The sequence below is a fragment of the Cheilinus undulatus genome, linkage group 7, assembly GCF_018320785.1.
Source record: "Cheilinus undulatus linkage group 7, ASM1832078v1, whole genome shotgun sequence".
NCBI lineage: Eukaryota > Metazoa > Chordata > Actinopteri > Labriformes > Labridae > Cheilinus > Cheilinus undulatus.
This window is the reverse complement of record NC_054871.1, coordinates 22,704,566-22,722,942: the sequence shown is the minus strand read 5'-3', so window position 1 is coordinate 22,722,942 and position 18,377 is coordinate 22,704,566. Positions and strand designations below refer to the sequence as shown.

Genomic DNA, 18,377 nt, shown 5'->3' with positions numbered 1-18,377 from the left:
TGGGATTGTAATTCAGTACATGTTACAGAGTTCTCACTCTTTACAGGATAATTTTCTAGGACACATCATAGACAGTTTAGCTGGTATGACAGCAACGCATTGTCGCCATACACCAGTATGAGCCTATCTTTGGCAGTCTGATTCAAAAGATGTGCAGTCTACGTCTAAGCTTATGAACTCTTACATGCTCATGATCACAGAGTAATCCAAATTAAGGCTGAGCAATTATGGAAATTTAGACTTAATCTTAATATGAGAAAATGCAATTTTCGCAGAAGGTATAATATTTCTATAATGTTAAATGTAATAAAATATCAGTGTAATACTTTTTCTTTGTAACAGATATGCTCTACATATCATGCAAACATTTTTTCTGGAATAGTTTGCAAAAAATCTTGCTAATTATTATTCCCGTCAATGCAACAATTCATATCAAATTTGCAATATGAGTCAAAATATTTGCAGTGACATGTTGTTCAGAATCATTCAGCCCTAATTTAAATACACCTGCAGATGTACAGCACTTAATTTGACATATAATGTTTGTGGCTTTTTTAACCAAAATTTTGCTTTTATTTTCTCTGAAAACTTGAAAAATGTATGAACTTTTGAAACGGATAAATAGCAAATGACAGAATCTAGCATCTGCCCTATCTGAAATAATAATAATGATAACATTTGTTCCTGCACATCTTATCGCATGTATCTGACTTTGACAATTTCTGCTCCTGATTCCATATACTGCTGTAAGAATTTGATATTATCCTTAACATTGCAGGACCCTTTTAGATCACATGATCATGTTTGGAGGAACTCTGAAAGAACATAATTTTCCAGGACAGTGCAAAATTTTCTGGGAAAATTTGCTTTTCCTCACATTTTCCATGATTAGAAAATAGGTTAGCTGTTTTCCAGGATTTCCAGTATTGTGTGCAAGGAGAAATACCAACCCACATTAACCCCCTTATTCTGTATTTATAGCCACTGAATAGGCACATAAATTAGGAAAACCATTTATTATTATAAAAATATGTAAACAAAATCAACTTTTATATGTACACCTAATAGGTCTTTCTTTGTCAAATTCAACTCTGCCAAATTTTAGAGTTATATTGTATATCATGGCAGAGTGAATGAACATGTCCTATCTTTCAGAGAATAGATAAGATGGTTTTCAGTGTTTGTTTGTACAGGTGGAACAACTATGGTTGTTTCCTATCAGTCTTTAGCTCATTATCATCATCATACTGCATAGGAATTATTCCATATCCAGATAGAGATGATGGTGATGAAGCTGACGATGATGAAGATGATGTACAACCAGAACAGCAGCCGGTCGATGACTATCCCGATCATCTGCCACTCCTGCGTGGTGTTTGTGCCTTTGAAGTGATTGTCTATCTGCAGGCGGATGGCTGTGAGGTCTCTGCTCAGCTTCTTCAGTTCATCCAGAGCTGGCTCCGGGTGGGGCAGGGGAGGCAGGGGAGGCAGGGGAGTGGGGGGAGACGAGGGAGGGGGCTTCACTGGAGTTTCATCAACTGAGATGCTCTGAAGGTGACTCACTGAGATGCTGTTGATGCTGGGATTCATTGATGGCTCTGTCAAAATATCAAAATATGTTCCAAAATGTAAGGTTTATTGATTTGATCAAAGTAAAACCTGAGAAATATGCCCTGGTTCTACAGAAGATTTCTCCTCCAGTTCTCTGCAAACTGGTAGGCAAAACTACAGTCTATTAGGCTACCATTAGATGGTCTAGGTAATTTTAAAAGTTTAAACTATACCTCTAGTGTGTTGGTTGAGGTGGACAGTGACTCGGTTGCTCTTTTTCTTTGGTGGGAGGCAAACAACAACAGCTAGATAACGTAGTACAAGCACGCTGAGCCAGTTTGGCACAGCACTGTACTGACTGGAGCTGAACTGGACATTAGTGATAAACACCGTCTCCAATAGACTGGCCACCATCAGAGCCAGGCTCAGGGAGAAGAAAACATCTGCAGGAAACAATGACAAAATGTGAGCTATCAGTACAGTATATAGAAACACATAATTAATATCTGTGTTAGTTTTGGAAACATTTTTTTTTATGTCAACAGACACCATTTTAGTTTGAACCTGTAAAGATAGATAGATAGATAGATAGATAGATAGATAGATAGATAGAAAGTGGCAAGCACTGAGAGAAAAAATGGCAAAAATGCGTGAGAAGTAACCAAAAAATGAGTTAATGGTGAAAAAAATGGGCTTAAAGCGGCAAATACTGGGAGAAAAAGTGGCAAGAATGGGAAGAAAAGTGGCATATTAGGGCAGAAAATGCAAAAATGGGTGGGGAAGAAACCAAAAAGTGAGTTAACTGTGACAAAAATGGTCCCAACATAACAAAAGCAATAAAAGTTTCAAAAATGGGCAGAAAGTGGCAAAAAATTTAACTGCTCAAGGCAGCTTAAATGGGTGTTGAGGATCACTGCTTTAGTCACTTTTGATTTAATAATGTCACTAATTACAAATAAAAAATGAATCAAAGTACTCTTTTCATTGCAGGCCTCTCAGGGGCCCCTCTCTATGTAGGCCTGGGTAATCAGTACCCTTTTCTCCCCCCTGTGCTACACCCATGGGTGAGAATAGGGACAGAACTATCCAACCAGTATGAAGTTGAGAATGGTAAGCCGCAAAGGAGCGTAGTAAGTCCAGCACTATTCTCAGTAATGATTAATGATATTTTTGAGAGTGCTCCATGTGGAATGGGGAGATCTTTATTTGCAGATGATGGTGCCTTGTGGAAAAGGGGGAGGAATTTTGAGCATGTAGTCAAGAAAGTACAGGAGGGAATCAGTCAAGATGAGAGGTGGGGGACTAAACGGGGGTTTAAGTTTTCAGTGGAAAAGCCGAAAGTGGTTTTCCTTCCAAGAAAGAAACTAACAAATTGCTGATTAAAAATGTATGGAGATGAAATTGGAAGAGATGAAAGCTTTGGCTTCTTAGGGGTACACTTTGACCAGAGATTAGCAGATCATGTCAGTCAGATGATCAACAAGTGTAAACAAGTTTTAAATGTAATGAGATGCTTTGTAGGACTGCGGTGGGGTGCAGATTTATATCACTAATGCACATTTATGTGGCCCTAATCGGATCCCGTTTGGACTATAGGAATATAGTATATGGTTCAGCAGCAAAGTCAGTGCTGGCAGGCTTAGATGTAATCCAGGCACAAGCGCTAAGACTGTGTTTAGGAACAGTCAGATCTTCTCCTGTATTGTGCTTGAGGGGGACGCAACTGATGGCCCACTACTGGGTCAACATTAAAGGGCAGGGTGATGGGCACCCTACAAAAAGTGTGCTGCACATGTGTTGGGAGAAGGAAAGAGCACAGAAAGAAAGTTTTGGATGGAAAGGAAATAGAATAGCTAAAGATATGGGGGTGTTTGTGAAAGGAAGACATTTGTATTCATTACAAAATAGAGTTAGATCATCAACAAACAGAGGACATAAAAGAAAAGAGCAGGTAATAATAACAAGACTGAGGATTGGACATAATGACTTGAACTTCATGGATGCCAACTGCTGTGAAACACCAGAGAAGAAGAAGAAGAGCAGCAGAGTGACGTCACAGCCAGTCCGGCTGTGCTTCATCTGGAGAGCGGTGGGGGGGCGGTGTGTATTTAAACCGGTGCCAACACATGGAAATCTGTTTGAGGTAGCCATGGTGGATCCAGCTTTGTGAGAGTACTTAATGAGCAGCTAAGAACTTGTTCACAAACAACAAACGTGACTAAGCTGCCTTTTACCGGCTTGTGGGAACATGAGGAGCCGCTTCGGATGAAGAGCAGTATGGATTTTGGGAGCCTTTGGCTGGAGAGCGACCCAAAGTTGGGCTGTTTCTGTTGGACAGGTGAGTCTGAATACTTCAGGTTAGCTTGTGCTAGCTCGCTATGCTGTAGGCTTTTCAACTGAAAACATATCATGTTCTCATTTAACTTCCAATGTAGGAATAAAGCATCTATGTGCTCGCTTAGTCTGTTGTCCACTAGTACTGAAACATCTACGCTGGCAACCTGATAGCTTGATGGTTAAACTGGGCCTACTACGATTTAAGTCGACCTGCGTTCAAGCCAGGGAGCATCCTTAATTAAAGTTGTTTGTAAGACTATCTTTATTGAAGGTAATCATTATTGTTGCTTCTGCAGGATAGACATCACCATGGCATGTTTTTTTTAATGGAGAGCTGATGATTACCGCACTGTACCCTCTTGTTGCTTCTGCAGGATAGACATCATTGTAGCATGTCAAGGACGTAGTGAACCAGATTGTCATGTTGCAGAGATGTGATGACTAATCTGCATTTCATGGTAAGAACAGGATAAATACCAATTTTCAAAAAAAAAAAAAACATTGTGCAGATTTTTTTAGTGTATATTTTTTTCTGTGATTAGGGCAGATTTTTAGCATGCAAAAAAATATATTTCTATATTTTAGGGCCTTTGGACCTCCTCCATGTTGCTGATGAGCCTGATTGTCTTGCAGCCAGTCAGACAAGGACCTGGACTGAGAGAGGGAGCAGGACTTGCTACACCCTCACTATGCACTATGCCCCCAAGTACCTGAACCTCAGGTAAATATTGTTTATTTTAGTGGTTGTTGTTGTTTGCAGATGGTATTGATGCAGGAGTCTAATCTTTTTAACTGGTACATTCTTATTTACAGCGTGTACAGTTAAAGTTTGTTGTCGCTATTATTTTGGTATGCTTAACCCTCAGGCATCACTTTAATGCACTATCCTTTAAAACCATTAAAGGACATAAATGTCCACTTCCCAAAAGCTGCTACAAAAACTTAACAGATTTATATTTTTTCTGCCTTTTTTTTTGCATTTATCTCTTAAACAACTTCAGCTGTGCTCAAAACTACCAAACATTCAATCATTTTGAGGATTTTAACCCTTTAAATGCCGGTTTGATTACTTAAAGATAAAAAAAATGTGGTTTGAATGGGAGTCAGTGGGATGTTTTTGTCCACCAGTGACTTGAAAGGATGGTAAATTTTTAAATCGGATGCTATGCAAAAACTAAATATGCATCAAAGTCAATATTTCAGTGAATGTTTGACATACCCAGGACTGATTTAACCCCCCTCAACATTAGTTATCTGGAAAATAATTACTGTTTTGTGTAGGTTTTTTTTTTTAGAAAAAATATGGCCGTCCTGTAATCAAACTGGCATTTAAAGGGTTAAAATCCTGAAAATTATTCAATAATTGATTGTTTTGATCAGAACTGAAGTCGATCAATAGATTTGACCAAAATATAAAAGGTTAAAATCCTCCAAATGATTGAATGTTTGGTAGTTTTAAACACAGCTGAAGTTGTTTAAAAGATTTATGCTAAAAAAAAAGGCAGGAAAAAAATATTAATATGTTAAGTTTTTATAAGAAATATTTGGAAGTGGACATTTAATGGACACTTAATGGCTTTAAAGGGTGGTAAGTAAATGTGTTTCACAGTGTTCCCCTGACCTATTAGAGCAGTTGAAATTTGGATTAAAAAATTTGCCTCGAAAGAAACTTTGTTGCAAACAATTAGACCATATGCACTAACACAGCCAAAATGAAGAGCAGATAAGGAGGAAAAAAGACAGAAATGTCCCTAGGGATGCCTGAGGGTCAACACTCACAGTACTTTTTTTTTTTTTTTTTTTAAATGGAGGGCTGTTGAATTTCTGGTTAACAGCACTGTACCCTCTTACTGCTTCTGCAGGATTAACGTCACCATGGCATGTCGAGGACATAGTGAACTACTCTTGTCATGTTGCGGAGAAGTGATGGCCTATCTGCATTACATGGTATGTACTGGAAAATAGCAATTTTGTATCCATTACAAAGTTATTTAAAAACAGACGGTTATTAAATTTTGTGTGGTTGGGGCAGATTTTTTGCATGCAAATAAATACTTTTCTATTTTTTAGGACCTTTGGACCTCCGTCGTGTTGCTGTGATGAGCATGATTGCCTTGCAGTTGGACAAAGACCTGGGCTGAGAAAGGGAGCAGACTGTCTCTACTATTCTGGTAGGACCAAGACTGACCCATACACTACTCCTGTATAAGTGGAAGACTGCTGATTTTCTGGTTAACAGCACTATACCCTCTTGTTGCTTCTGCAGGATGGACATCATTGTGGCATGTCAAGGACATAGTGAACCAGATTGTCTTGTTGCAGAGATGTGTTGACTAATCTGCATTTCATGGTAAGAACAGGAAAATTGCATTTTTCTATCAATGACATACAAAGTTATGCAGATTTTATTTATTTGTATTTTTTGTGTGGTTGGGGCTGATATTTAGAATGCAAATATGTTTTTTTTAAATTTAGGACCTTTGGACCTCCTCCATGTTGCTGGGATGAGCATAATTGCCTTGCAGGGACCAGGACTAATTACACCCTCACTAACACTTGGGGCCAAAGATGTCAAGGTACCTGAACTTCAGGTAAAATGTGTTTTATATTATTGATTGTTGTTGTCTGCAGATGGTATTGTGCAGGAGTCCACAGTCTGTTTCTTCATGTGAAGTAACGGGTGAATCAACCAAATCACAAATCCTAGAAAACATAAATAGATGCTACATTAGATTTCAGATTGTATGTTGATGTTGCTCAAGGCTGATCCATACAGTGGTCTTGTGTTAATGGAAGGTTAACCCTTTGAGCTCACGTGGCATGGATCCATGCCACAGGCACATCGCTGTATAGATCACTTGGTAATGTTTGAAGCGCAGGTCATAGACACTTTTTTTTTTTTGAAAGCTCTCCGTTATGCCTTTCTGATTATGGTGAGGTTGAAGTGGAAATTTGACAGGTGTGGCACCATCAGTAGGGCCTGTCCAGGCTGCCACAGGATGGCCAGGATCAAAAAATTGGTGCTGCCTGTTGTGCCTTTGGCCATATTCAGCTTGTAGGCCAAGGCTTAGCCTGTACCTCGCACTGCTGTGTGACCGCAGCAATCACAGAAGGCAGCACACTGCCGAGGCTTCATCAGCTGCTTCCTGTCTGTGTCTTCAGTCTGTTTCACAGCCTGGGCAGCTGCAACCTAGGTGGTCTAATCCTTGGCGTAGAGTTCCTAGCGTCATTTTTGTCCTGACTCGACCTGTGGCATGGTCATCCACGGCACTGTCACAACCACAAGACACAAATGTGTTGGATGATGTGATGTTTGATTTGCTGGTCATTGAGTGGCCACATTTAGGTTTGACTGTAACTAAGTGGTTGTGCAGTCAGGTGTTTAGGTGTCCACCTGTGGAAGGCTGACTTCCTGGGCACAGGCAAAGAAACATCTCAGACGGACTTGTGATCATCTGCTCCCTGGTTAGTTTTCATTTACATTCAGGGTTGGGGTGAGAGAAGCATCTGCACTAATCATTAGCTGTCTGTCTGTGGGTTATCCTGAAGCATCTTGTCATGTCCATTGTCCCTGTGCATGGTGCTTTACAGGGCCAGTGAGGCTTGAGATGTAGAGTCTTGAGTCTAGGTGTATTGTGACTGCAGAAAACGCCTTGTGTCCCAACAGCTCAGAATCCCGAAACCATATAATTGTGTACCTTTTACACAAACCCCTGAACTCTCGGTGCGTCATGGTTCTGTGGTTGCTGTATGCTAAGACGCAGGACTCTCCCTTTAGCCTCGTAGGCCTTGTGGACACCAGGCATGGTGATTTGGGTTTGAGAAAACTCTTCAGGATAACCTGTAGATGGATGGCTGACTGATTAGTATGCATGGTTCTCTTATTCTGACCCTTGAATGTGAATGAGACTACCAGGCTGTGGTTCATCACATCTTTGCCAGAGACGGGTCTTTTTCACTGTGTGCTGGAACTCAAATTTTCACAGGTGGAATGTGCCTGTTCCCAGCTTCTTTATGTCTTTCTGATTGATTGTTGGTTTGTTATGTGATCCATTAGGACATATCTATTCAGTCATGTCACAGGTGATAGGGTGCTTCTGATAGACATGGTTTGTGGCAGTGAGCAAAGACTCAGGATTACTGCTATCTGACATCTCACTGCCTGTATTGGCAGAGATGGCAAGTTGCTAGCGTAGCATCTTGTGCCCTTTGCATGCAGCATCTGCGGGTAGTGTCTGATTGTCCTGCCGGCTCAGGGGTTTGTTAGGTACGCTTTTATAAGGTTTCGGGATTCTGAGCCTGTGGGATGATCAGATGCCGCCTGCACCTGCCGTTTTCAAAGCAGCAAGATGGTTTTATAAAGGCTTTACTGGCCTTGCAAGATAGTGTTGGTGTAGATTAAAACTTGTTTGACGTTAAGGTTTTGTAAGCATTATTGGATTTGAGTGAGGAAGTTTAGTTGAAACTGCAGCCCCACAATGCCTTTGTGTTTTGTGTGTCTGTCTGACAAGTCCACCGGTGATCATGTGATAGGCCTGGACTTGGCGAATCTGAGGCCAGTAACTATGTGTCATGGTGAAGATCTCCTAGGGGTCTGTGCTCTGCACTGTTCAGGTTGTGATGGTCTGACAGCATTCCATTACAGACATCACATTTCCAATGTTTCATTTCTGTTTAATTCCAACTCTGGCTGTTTCCTGGCATCTGGAAGCCACATTGTTGCTGATATTAACCTCGGGGTGATATTGCCTCTAGTGATCGTTAAAGCGCTCCTCAGTAGCTCGACGTACAAGTGTAGCCCTGACCTCTCTGCTGGATGTGGCCAGAGGCTCTACAGACAGCAACAATGGGGTCTCAGTCCTCCTGTTGCAGCCTGGACTGGACGACACGGGGTGCAACATCCACAACCTCACCAGCAGCTTCCTCGACTGGAGGGCCAAAGTAGCTGGGGGCTGTTACTAAAATGGCCCCCAGCTACCTCGGCCGGGGGCGGCCGAGGTAGCTGGGGCTACCTTGGCCAGGGGGCCAAGGAGGCTGGAGGGCCTTCTACTAAAATGGCCCCCAGCTTTCTTGGCTTGAGGGCCATCTACTTCATTGGCTAATGGCTTTAGCCTTTCCCTTTGGAAGAGCTTCTAGGAAGCTCTTCCTGATCTAGGAAGGGTTGGCCTTAACCTCACAGCCTTCCATTTACTCAGGATTCAAAGAACTGGTGCTGAACTACTGGTTGACAAAAAGATCGAATGGTACAGTCAGCACACAGTATATTAGCTGCCTTTTAAACACAATGCTACTTTCATTATACAAGGAATGAGTAAATTCCACCACATGGGTTCACTTTCAGTGTGCACACAATGAAACGCAGCATGTCTTGATTGGATTGGATGACTAATTTTGTTAAAAACGTTAGGCCTATTTTTGTTTGGATTTATATTCATTTTCATTACCTCTTAATTTTGTTTTGTTTGTTTTTTTCTGGATTTTAGTTGGTTGTAGGGCAAAATTGAGATGAAATCAGCCTGGCCCATGGCAGATATCAGATTGCAAAAGGTGCAATTTTAATTCAACCTGAACGTGTCAAATACCATTTTAATACATCTTGCAAGCATTTGTTTGTTTTTCTAGAATAATTTGCAAAAATAATTTGTTCCCTTCATTAAAAAAAATCATATCAAATTTACAGTACAAGTCAAAATATATATTTTAAGTTGGTTATTTTTTCAGGATTTTTCAGCCCTAGTGTTATCTACCCAATATGGTATTTGTTATAATACAGAATCATTAATTCCTCTTTTTTATTAAAACACAAGATGACGGATTTAAAAATCCCATATTAAATGGCAATCAAAATTTTGGGAAAAAATCGCAAGTGAATAATTTGCACCAAACTAGGCCTGAAGGATTTGGGAAAATTTATCATAATATATTTTGTTCTACGGAGTCTAGAGTTTTACTGTCTTGATAGTTTGCTTTTCTATTGTCTTCTAAATTTTTCCTTTTTAGTCCAACTGCCTTGTTTCCTAGTCACAATGCCTTAATGGCATTTCCTCAATTTAATGTTTAATCTTTGGTTCACTATTATTTTTTTGTTCAAGTTTTGAAGTTGTCATAAAAAGTGTTATCACAATGAACTTTAATTGACAACTGGATAATCTCTCATCTCTAGACTGTTTCTGTCAGTCTTGCAAATTGCTGGTATTGACCAATAATCCTGAGTAGTCAGTGACTGTCGTGTAAATCCTGCAGCCATTATATGGTTGCAGGATTTACACTGCAATGCTGTCTCCTGTTGCCTGCTGACTGTGACAGCAGCTGAGATTGTTAGATTAAAAATGTTGGCTGTAATTTGATAAATCGAACTTTAGTTAAAAATGATCTGATTCTGGTAGCTTTACCAGCAGCTAACAATTTTAATCCAACCATCTATTGGTACATGCATTTTTAACTTAACTATGCTTGCAAGAACAGTAGATATGAGATTACTGTAGGAAACATCTTGGGATGCATGATAGTACCAATATAATACCAATATTTACATGTTTTACAAACCTAAAACTCCACTAATTTTTTTTTTGTTTATATGGCCAAAATTTAGAGTCAATATATGCTGGTATTCTCAGCCAAAATACTAGCTGTAAATATCATCAGTAACTAAAAAACGGCAAATACCAGCAGATGTCAAACTGCTCATACTGATATCAGACTGATAATATCATGCATCCCAAGAAACCTCTACAGATCACTCAAGAACAGTTGAAAGAAAAAAGCTTTGTGCTTTCACTTCATGACTTCTAAAGCAGTTCAGAAGTCGACTGATTCTTTTTTATATCCTGTAAGTGGTTGCAAACATGCTCTCATTCAAACACTTATATATTAGAATGGGTTACCACCACAGCAATGGCGGCTTGTCCACTTCCTTGTCTTTCCCTTGTTCTGTCAGTGTTGAAGATTTCAGCACTAATTATTGTCCTGTTTAAGATAAAATTAAATCTTAACCTTGATAATCAATGAAATATTGTATTAATTTGTGCAGTGTTTAATAATCAAATGGTAGAATCTGACGTCTTAAGAATGTGTGGTGTTCAAAATAACAAATACTAACCAAAAATATTGAAAATTAAAATTCTCAAACCTATTGACTGGTTTAAAATTGTTCAAATGTATAGACTGCATTCATTACAACTCATTTAATTTTTGTTTTCTCCACATTTTTAAGGTATCCTCTTATGTTGACTTGAAATAAAATAACTCGACCTAAGAATTAGTTTCCTATTTGTCAAAAGTCTTGCATATTGTGTGTTTTCTATGCTTCTATGCCTCGTGTGTTTTGTTTTTATTTAATAAATGTTGCTGAGAACATAAGGGTTCTGTTTGATAATTATGAGTTAAAGATTTTTATGGGGTTTTACCCGTTTTATTATTGACTGAGTGGTAGCCCTTACAGAAGCTTGACAGGCCTAGGTTTGGGTGGCTTTTCGAGGTCTTTAAAAATTAAATCCACATCAAATCCACCATTGAACCTGTGTATGTACATAGGTGTGTGTGTGTGTGTGTGTGTGTGTGTGTGTGTGTATATATATATATATATATATATATATCACTTTTTTTTACCCATTTTTAATCCAATTTCTATCTTGCCTTTAAATTTTAAAAGGAGCAGTAACATTTAAATAATTATCTAGTTGACAGACAATTTTCTGGAAATTAGAAATTAAATATCTCTTTCAAGACACACTATGTAACGTGGAGGTGAAATTTAAATGCTAATTGAATAATTTTGGGTCAAAAAAAATGCAGATTCTTACTCAAAATCTCGTTCATTTTTTGTTTTTAGTATCGGTACTTGCATTTAAATCAATGAATTTAACTGTTTGTGCTTATTCCGACAGTTCACGTACTCCTCGTCAACTTGTATTGCCTTACGTAGCGGACTTGCCTTTCACAATATGGCGGCTATGTCAACGTACAGCCAGCCAGTCAATGAGGCGTCTACAGCGATGGACGAAAGTATTGGCACCCTTGTAATTTTTCCAGAAAATACCATTTCTCCCAGAAATTGTTGCAATTATAAATGTTTTTGGTATAAACATGTTTATTTCCTTTATGTGCATTGGAACAAAACAAAAAAGCAGAAGACAAAAGCCAAAACTGACATTATTTTACACAAAACTCAAAAATGGGCCTCATTGCGACACTTTTACATCTCTGGCCTAAATAGTCCGGCCCTCAGGTCATCTCATTGTAGCAAATCTGGCCCAAGACCCAGTATGAGTTTGACACCCCTGGTCTAGAAGCTTACCAGTAGGGACCAAATGTTGCAGTACCACTGGCAATCATTGGGTCGTGTGGAACAATGCAGCCAACAATTCAAACCAGAATGGTGAAATACAACAGAGGACAATAATTTAAAAAAGTCCGAATGGACTCCAACTTAATGACCACCTACAGCCAAGTATAGAGTGCTGTGAAAAAGTATTTGCCCCCTCTCTGATTCCTGTGTTTTTTGCATATTTATCACACTTATATGTTTCGGATCATCAAACCAATTTTTGTATTTCACAAAGACAACTCAAGTATATACAAAGCAGTGTCTGAATGGTTATTTAATTTTCTTTAGGGGTAAAAAAAATCTAAACCTATCTGGCCCTGTGTGAAATAGTAATTGCCCCCTGAACCTAATAACTGGTTGTTCCACCCTTGGCAGCAATAACTGAAATGAAATGTTTGTGATAACTGGTGATGAGTGTTTCTCGTCGCTGTGGAGGAATTTTGGCCCAATTGTTTTAACTCCGCCATATTAGAGGGGTTTGCCAGCATGAACTGCCTGTTTAAGGTCACACCACAGCATCTCAATTGGATTGTGATAAATATGCAAAAAAAAAAAAAAATCAGGAATCAGAAAGAGGGCAAGCACTTTTTCATGGCACTTCGTGGCTGAGTTGCTGTCATTCCCAATTGCTTCCACTTTGTTACAATACCACTGACAGTTGACTGTGGAATATTTAGGAGTGAGGAAATTTCACAACTGGACTTGTGGCACAGGTGACATCCTATCACAGTACCACGCTGGAATTCACTGAGCACCTGAGAGCGACCCATTCTTTCACAGATGTTTGTAGAAACAGTCTGCATGCCTAGGTGCTTGATTTTCTACACCTGTGGCCATGAAAGTGATCGGAACATCTGACTTCAATAATTTGGATGGATGAGTGAATACTTTTGGCAATATAGTGAATTTCTTTAATGGTAGTAATTTTATACTAACACAAAAACACTTTTAATTAACTGTTTATTCTGAAATAAAATAAAAACTTAATGATCATTTCTAATTCTCAATGAGAAGATCTTCAACAGAGTATGCTGAGTATTTCTCCCTTCATTCTCTTGAAGAAACTTCTGTCATCATTTATGGTGTAAATTTCTATATAAGGGTAAAATCAAGCTAAATTTTACTTTATTCGGCTGAAATCTCCTGGACTCCTTAGTTACTAATTTATCTGTTACAGCCTCTTATCCATCTGTCTCTGTTTCTCACTGCCTCTAGATGAAACGTGTTTAAAGTTTTAATGTTCCTCTCATCTTTTATGTCCTTTGATTATCAACAAGGGGCAAAGCAGAGATTCTAACATTAAAATGTTCCCCATCAACATATGATATTAAGGGAATATTAACCAAATAGCATTTTAACATTGCGCACTCCCATGGCTCACGCAGGCAGCAAACAGACACACACAGCTGGAGCGCACACACAAACAGCGCTGACACTGATCCTCCATGGTCAGAGAGGAGCTTTAATGCAGGAGAAGAAAGTTTAGGTATTCTGAAACTTTTGCCCTCAACAGACTGAAGCTTGAAGTCTGCACTACCAACATGTAAGCATGCATTTCAGAGTAGGTGTGTGCATGAGCATCGTGTTTGTGTGTGTCATTGTCATTATGCAGCATGAACGGAGATGAGGAAGAGTGGAGAGCAGCTGTTGGTGCTGCATAAAAGACGCACAAACCGTCAAACGGAAGGGGAGGAAAGGGGAAAAGAGTGATGGGGGACAAGAGATCATGATGGAAAAATTAAAAACTGAAGATTGTGCACAAGTCCCAGATCACGAGTCTGAGTCGAGTCTTGAGTCACTGATGTGTGCGATTTAAGTGCAACTCGAGTCCAAGTCCTGGACTCAAGTCCCCATCTCTGGCTCAGACTACAGAGAGCTGGCATCTAGCTGGGGTTGTGTAGTAACCTACTGTTTTCATTAACTGTGATAACTCAGTCTTCAGTTACCATCCTACGGGGACTACAGATGGAAATTAGCTTCTGGCTACTATATGGCACATTTACAAGCTCATTAATATACACTGTTCCTTATAATGAATAAATAACATAATCTGTAGTCCTCTTATAATGAACCTGTTGTGTTGAACCTGTATTAAACCAAAGGCTAACAAAAGAAGGAAATGTACAAAAAGAGATGGCCTGCCCTTCATACTTATGCTACTGACAAACTAAATAAACAAACAAACAAAAAATGTTGATCTGAGATCTGGAGCATGGAGTTCCTTCTTTTTCTGGCATTTATATTTGGATGAAGAAGTAAAAGTATCACACTTCCCACTCACTGATCAGAGGTGTTGTTTCTCCTGTGACGGGCAGAAGATCGTTCATGATGAGGAGGAAGACTGTGTAGCCAAGGATCAGGGTCATCTTAAAAGAAGACCGGTCGACACTCTGAGGAGGCAGCAGGAAGCTGAAGAGGTCCACTGTGACGAGGAAGCAGCTGGGGATCAGCAGGTTCACCACATAGAGGACTGGCCGTCGTCTGATGATGATCTTTGGTGGAGACACAGGTACAACACTGCATCTTACTTCATTCATCTTACTTTGTTTTAGATGCAACTTGAATTTTTGTAACATACAAAACCGATACAAAGTATAATATTGTATTAGTTTAAAAACTAATATTAATCATAACACACACAAAAAACATAAAGTTAGATTGGAAGAGACACAGAACAATGATTAGAAGTGCTTACATGATAAACTATCATAGAGTAGCTCTCCTCTAAGGTCAGGACAGACGGAGTGGCTCTGATGCCTACAAGCTCCCACTCCCCATTGGTCTCTATGACTTGTCTGGACTCTTCCAGGATCTCTTCAGCTGTGGCGCCTTGAATCATCTGTATATCTGATGCTTAAATGTAAAAATAGAAACATATATTACAGCTTTATTTTTATTTTGCAGAAGACTGAAAAATACTTTGATGTCATGTACACATACGTATACACCAAGTTGCCAAGTCTGCTTAGTATAAGCATCTTTAGGCTTGTTTTCAGTAAAGTCAATTACAAATAATGTCAAATATTGTTACTACTGACCTTAAAGATGAGACATTTGATACTTTAACAGACTTACCAAAGTGTATATATGCACCAAAGGTCAGCGAGCAGTTTTGGACGTCAAAGGGGAAAGTGTAGATTTCTAATCTACAGGAGCTGACCACTCTGACCGGTTTGTCATCATAAACGTGACCTGTGTTGTATAAGTAGACATAGGGAGTTTCAGGAGAAGTGTCCTCATCCATGCTGGAAAAGAAAAGACTGGAATTGAAATCTAGCCTTAACATACATCAACAAAAGGTCATAATTTAAGAAATTGTTCCCTCTGAGCTCCATAGTGCAAAACAGTTTTAGGACCTGCATAGAGATTTGCCTTATTCACAGGGCAGATTGTTTTTTTAGGGCTGACATTTAGATTTTAAGGTTCTGTCTTTTATTTTTGGACAATTATTTGAACTTGCTGAATCACAAATGCATAATTTTACTTACAACTCTCCGATGTGCACGTCAGGGACCCAGAGCATTTCCCGAGGAATAGAAACTCTTTCGGTTCCGCATTCATCCTTATCCCAGCTCAGGCCATCTATTTGCCATTCCTACATTAAACATAGATTCATATGGATCACACCTCCTGCTATTGAATATTCTGAGCTTGCTGAATCATAAAATGATTAACTCAGAATCTCAGAAATGTCCCAAAATCAATTTATTTGGAGCAAAATTTAAGTCACTTTAACGTACCAGTATTTGCCACAAGACAGTTATCAGAGTTTGGGCCTTTTCATCCTGAAAACGACATTAAATGTCAAGTAAATTAAAGCCATCAATGCAGAAAAATTGTCATTAAAGAATTGAATGCAAAAGATTAACTTTATTTGTAGAAGCACAAATGGACCCTGATCTAGACTCACCACTCCTACGACTCCCACCACAGTGATACTGATGGTGATTTCCAGTGGTTGTGTGAAGCTGTTTATGGGAGGCACCATTTTTTGAGGAAGTAATTCCTCTGCAAGTGCGTGATACAAGGCCTTACGGGTTGGGCTTGTGCAGTTCAATGCTGCTCCTAAACCTGATTCGAAAAGAATATTTTAAAGCAATTCTTTCACAAACATATTTAGTCCATGTTGAAAACAACAACCAAATTCTGCTTCTGTGATTGTCTTCACCTGAATACTTATTATGTAAATTCTGCCACCGGGGGGGGCCCAGTGAAAAACAATAACAAAAGATGGCAAGGAGAAACACGGTGCTCTGTATTTGAATTTGAATTCAGTAGTTTGGTGACCCATCATACTTTACAATTACAGATGAGGACAAAATTACTAGCCCCCCTATAAAAATTTTAGTTTTTCCCAAATATTTCCCAAATGCTGTAAAACAGAGCAAGGCATTTTTATCACAGCTTTTCCAATCATCTTAGTTTTATTTTGGATGCTTACATTATTTTATTTTGGACATAAAAACAAAATTATTTTCCAAAAACCAAAAACTACCTGGGTCAAAATGATTAGCCCACTGATGCTAATAGTTAGTGGTGTCTCCTTTTTGCTAGATAAAACTAAAACAAACAGCCTGCGTTTGTTGTGGTTTTCAACAAGTCTCAGACACGTCTCCTGAAGAATCCCAGCCCATTCTTCTCTGGCCAATCTCTCAAGCTCCTCCAGATGTGATGGTCTTCTAGCATGGACCTTGGTCTTCGGTTCACTCTACAGATTTTCAGTAGGATTCAAATCTGGGCTTTGTGCATTTCACTGTGGGGACGGTGTTCTTTGAATGATACGCCTATCCCTTCTTTCTCCCAACATAAGCAACGTCTCTATGGCCAAGGAGCTCTAGTTTGATCTCATCTGACTAAAGGACATACTTCCAGTATTCATAATCCCCCTCTAGGTTGTCCTTAGCATTTTTCACTCTGGCTTGAAGGCGTCTCTTCTGCAGAAGTGGAGTGTTTTTGGTCTGCAACCTCACAGTCCATTCCTGTGCAGGGCTCTAGTGATTATCGTCTTTGAGACTACGATTTCGGCCTTGGCTAAGTCATTCTGTAGTGCCCTGGTAGTTGTTCTGAGGTCTTTAGACTCATCTTTGAAAGTCTGAAATTTTGTCTTCCTTCCTCTTCCAGGCTTGCTCTGTACTGTGTGGCTCTCTTTGAAATTCTTGATTATACTTCTAGACACTTGGAAAAGCTGTGACAACTTTATATATCCTTCTCCAGCTTAGAGCATCAACAATTCTTTTTCTCAAGTCTTAACTGATTTCTTTAATTTTTGCCAATTTTTGCTTTCTACTGTAAAAGCTCAAACCATTACTGAAACTTTGGGGTCATGCCCATGAACTACTTAAATCTACAAGTTTTGATTCCCCCCTGTGACACTGAATCATGTGGGTGGTGCAGAAAATTGATGAATGGAGATACATTTTTATAAACAGCTGCATATTCTTTGGGTGGCTAAATTTTAAGGTGCTGCGCAAACCTTTCCCTTTGGATTTTCAAACCCTTAGTTTGATTTTAATTCCTTTTTATTATGAAGTCATATGAAGTAAGTCCCGAAGCTCCACTCTAATGTCTGGGTTGTGTTTTCTCTCATTTCTAAGTGAAACTGATGCAAATAAGCAGCAAAACTCATATAGTTTTAAGTTTTGTTGAGGATATTCTTTTTTCCTTTAGATTAAAATTTCTCATGCTTGTGTTTTATTTCAATGTAGGATTTTTCACTCCTCCACTATTGTAGTAACTACACTTGTTTTTTAAACTTCTAAAATTCCTAAAAGAGGACAGGACGCATTGTCTAATCAGATGTGTATCTGATGAACTCTCCATTTCCATCAACCTTTCCACTGTAATCTTAATAACGTATATCTTGTTACATAAGGTAGTAAAAGCTTGAAATAAAAGTAGCTTTAGCAGTTAAGAAAAACTCATTTATTTCAATTGTATAACATCTAAGTCTTTTTTTACTACAGTGATTGTTATATAGATAATTTGTAGCATCAAACCATAAGTAATTTCAGCTAACGTTAAACATTTCTCTCTATTTAGAGAAAGTTCTTTACTCATTGATTGGATAGTCAAAAAATGTCTTTACCGTGAAGCAGCATGAAATAGATGATGACGAGCTCAGCTGGTTTTTCCTTCATTTTCAGCCCCGATATGTCTTCTCCAA

At 39.0% G+C, this 18,377-nt stretch overlaps 1 protein-coding gene across 1 annotated transcript; it reads right to left on the bottom strand.

The window, feature by feature from the left end:
• Positions 1-1,242: 1,242 nt before the first annotated feature.
• LOC121512236 (5-hydroxytryptamine receptor 3A-like) lies at positions 1,243-18,351 on the bottom strand. The gene is made up of 9 exons (XM_041791406.1): positions 18,300-18,351; positions 16,125-16,285; positions 15,955-15,999; positions 15,703-15,809; positions 15,290-15,459; positions 14,910-15,067; positions 14,496-14,706; positions 1,785-1,994; positions 1,243-1,598 (listed from the first exon to the last, which is right to left on the bottom strand). The coding sequence occupies exons 1-9, from the start codon at positions 18,349-18,351 to the stop codon at positions 1,243-1,245; spliced, it is 1,470 nt and encodes a 489-aa protein (XP_041647340.1).
• Positions 18,352-18,377: the final 26 nt, after the last annotated feature.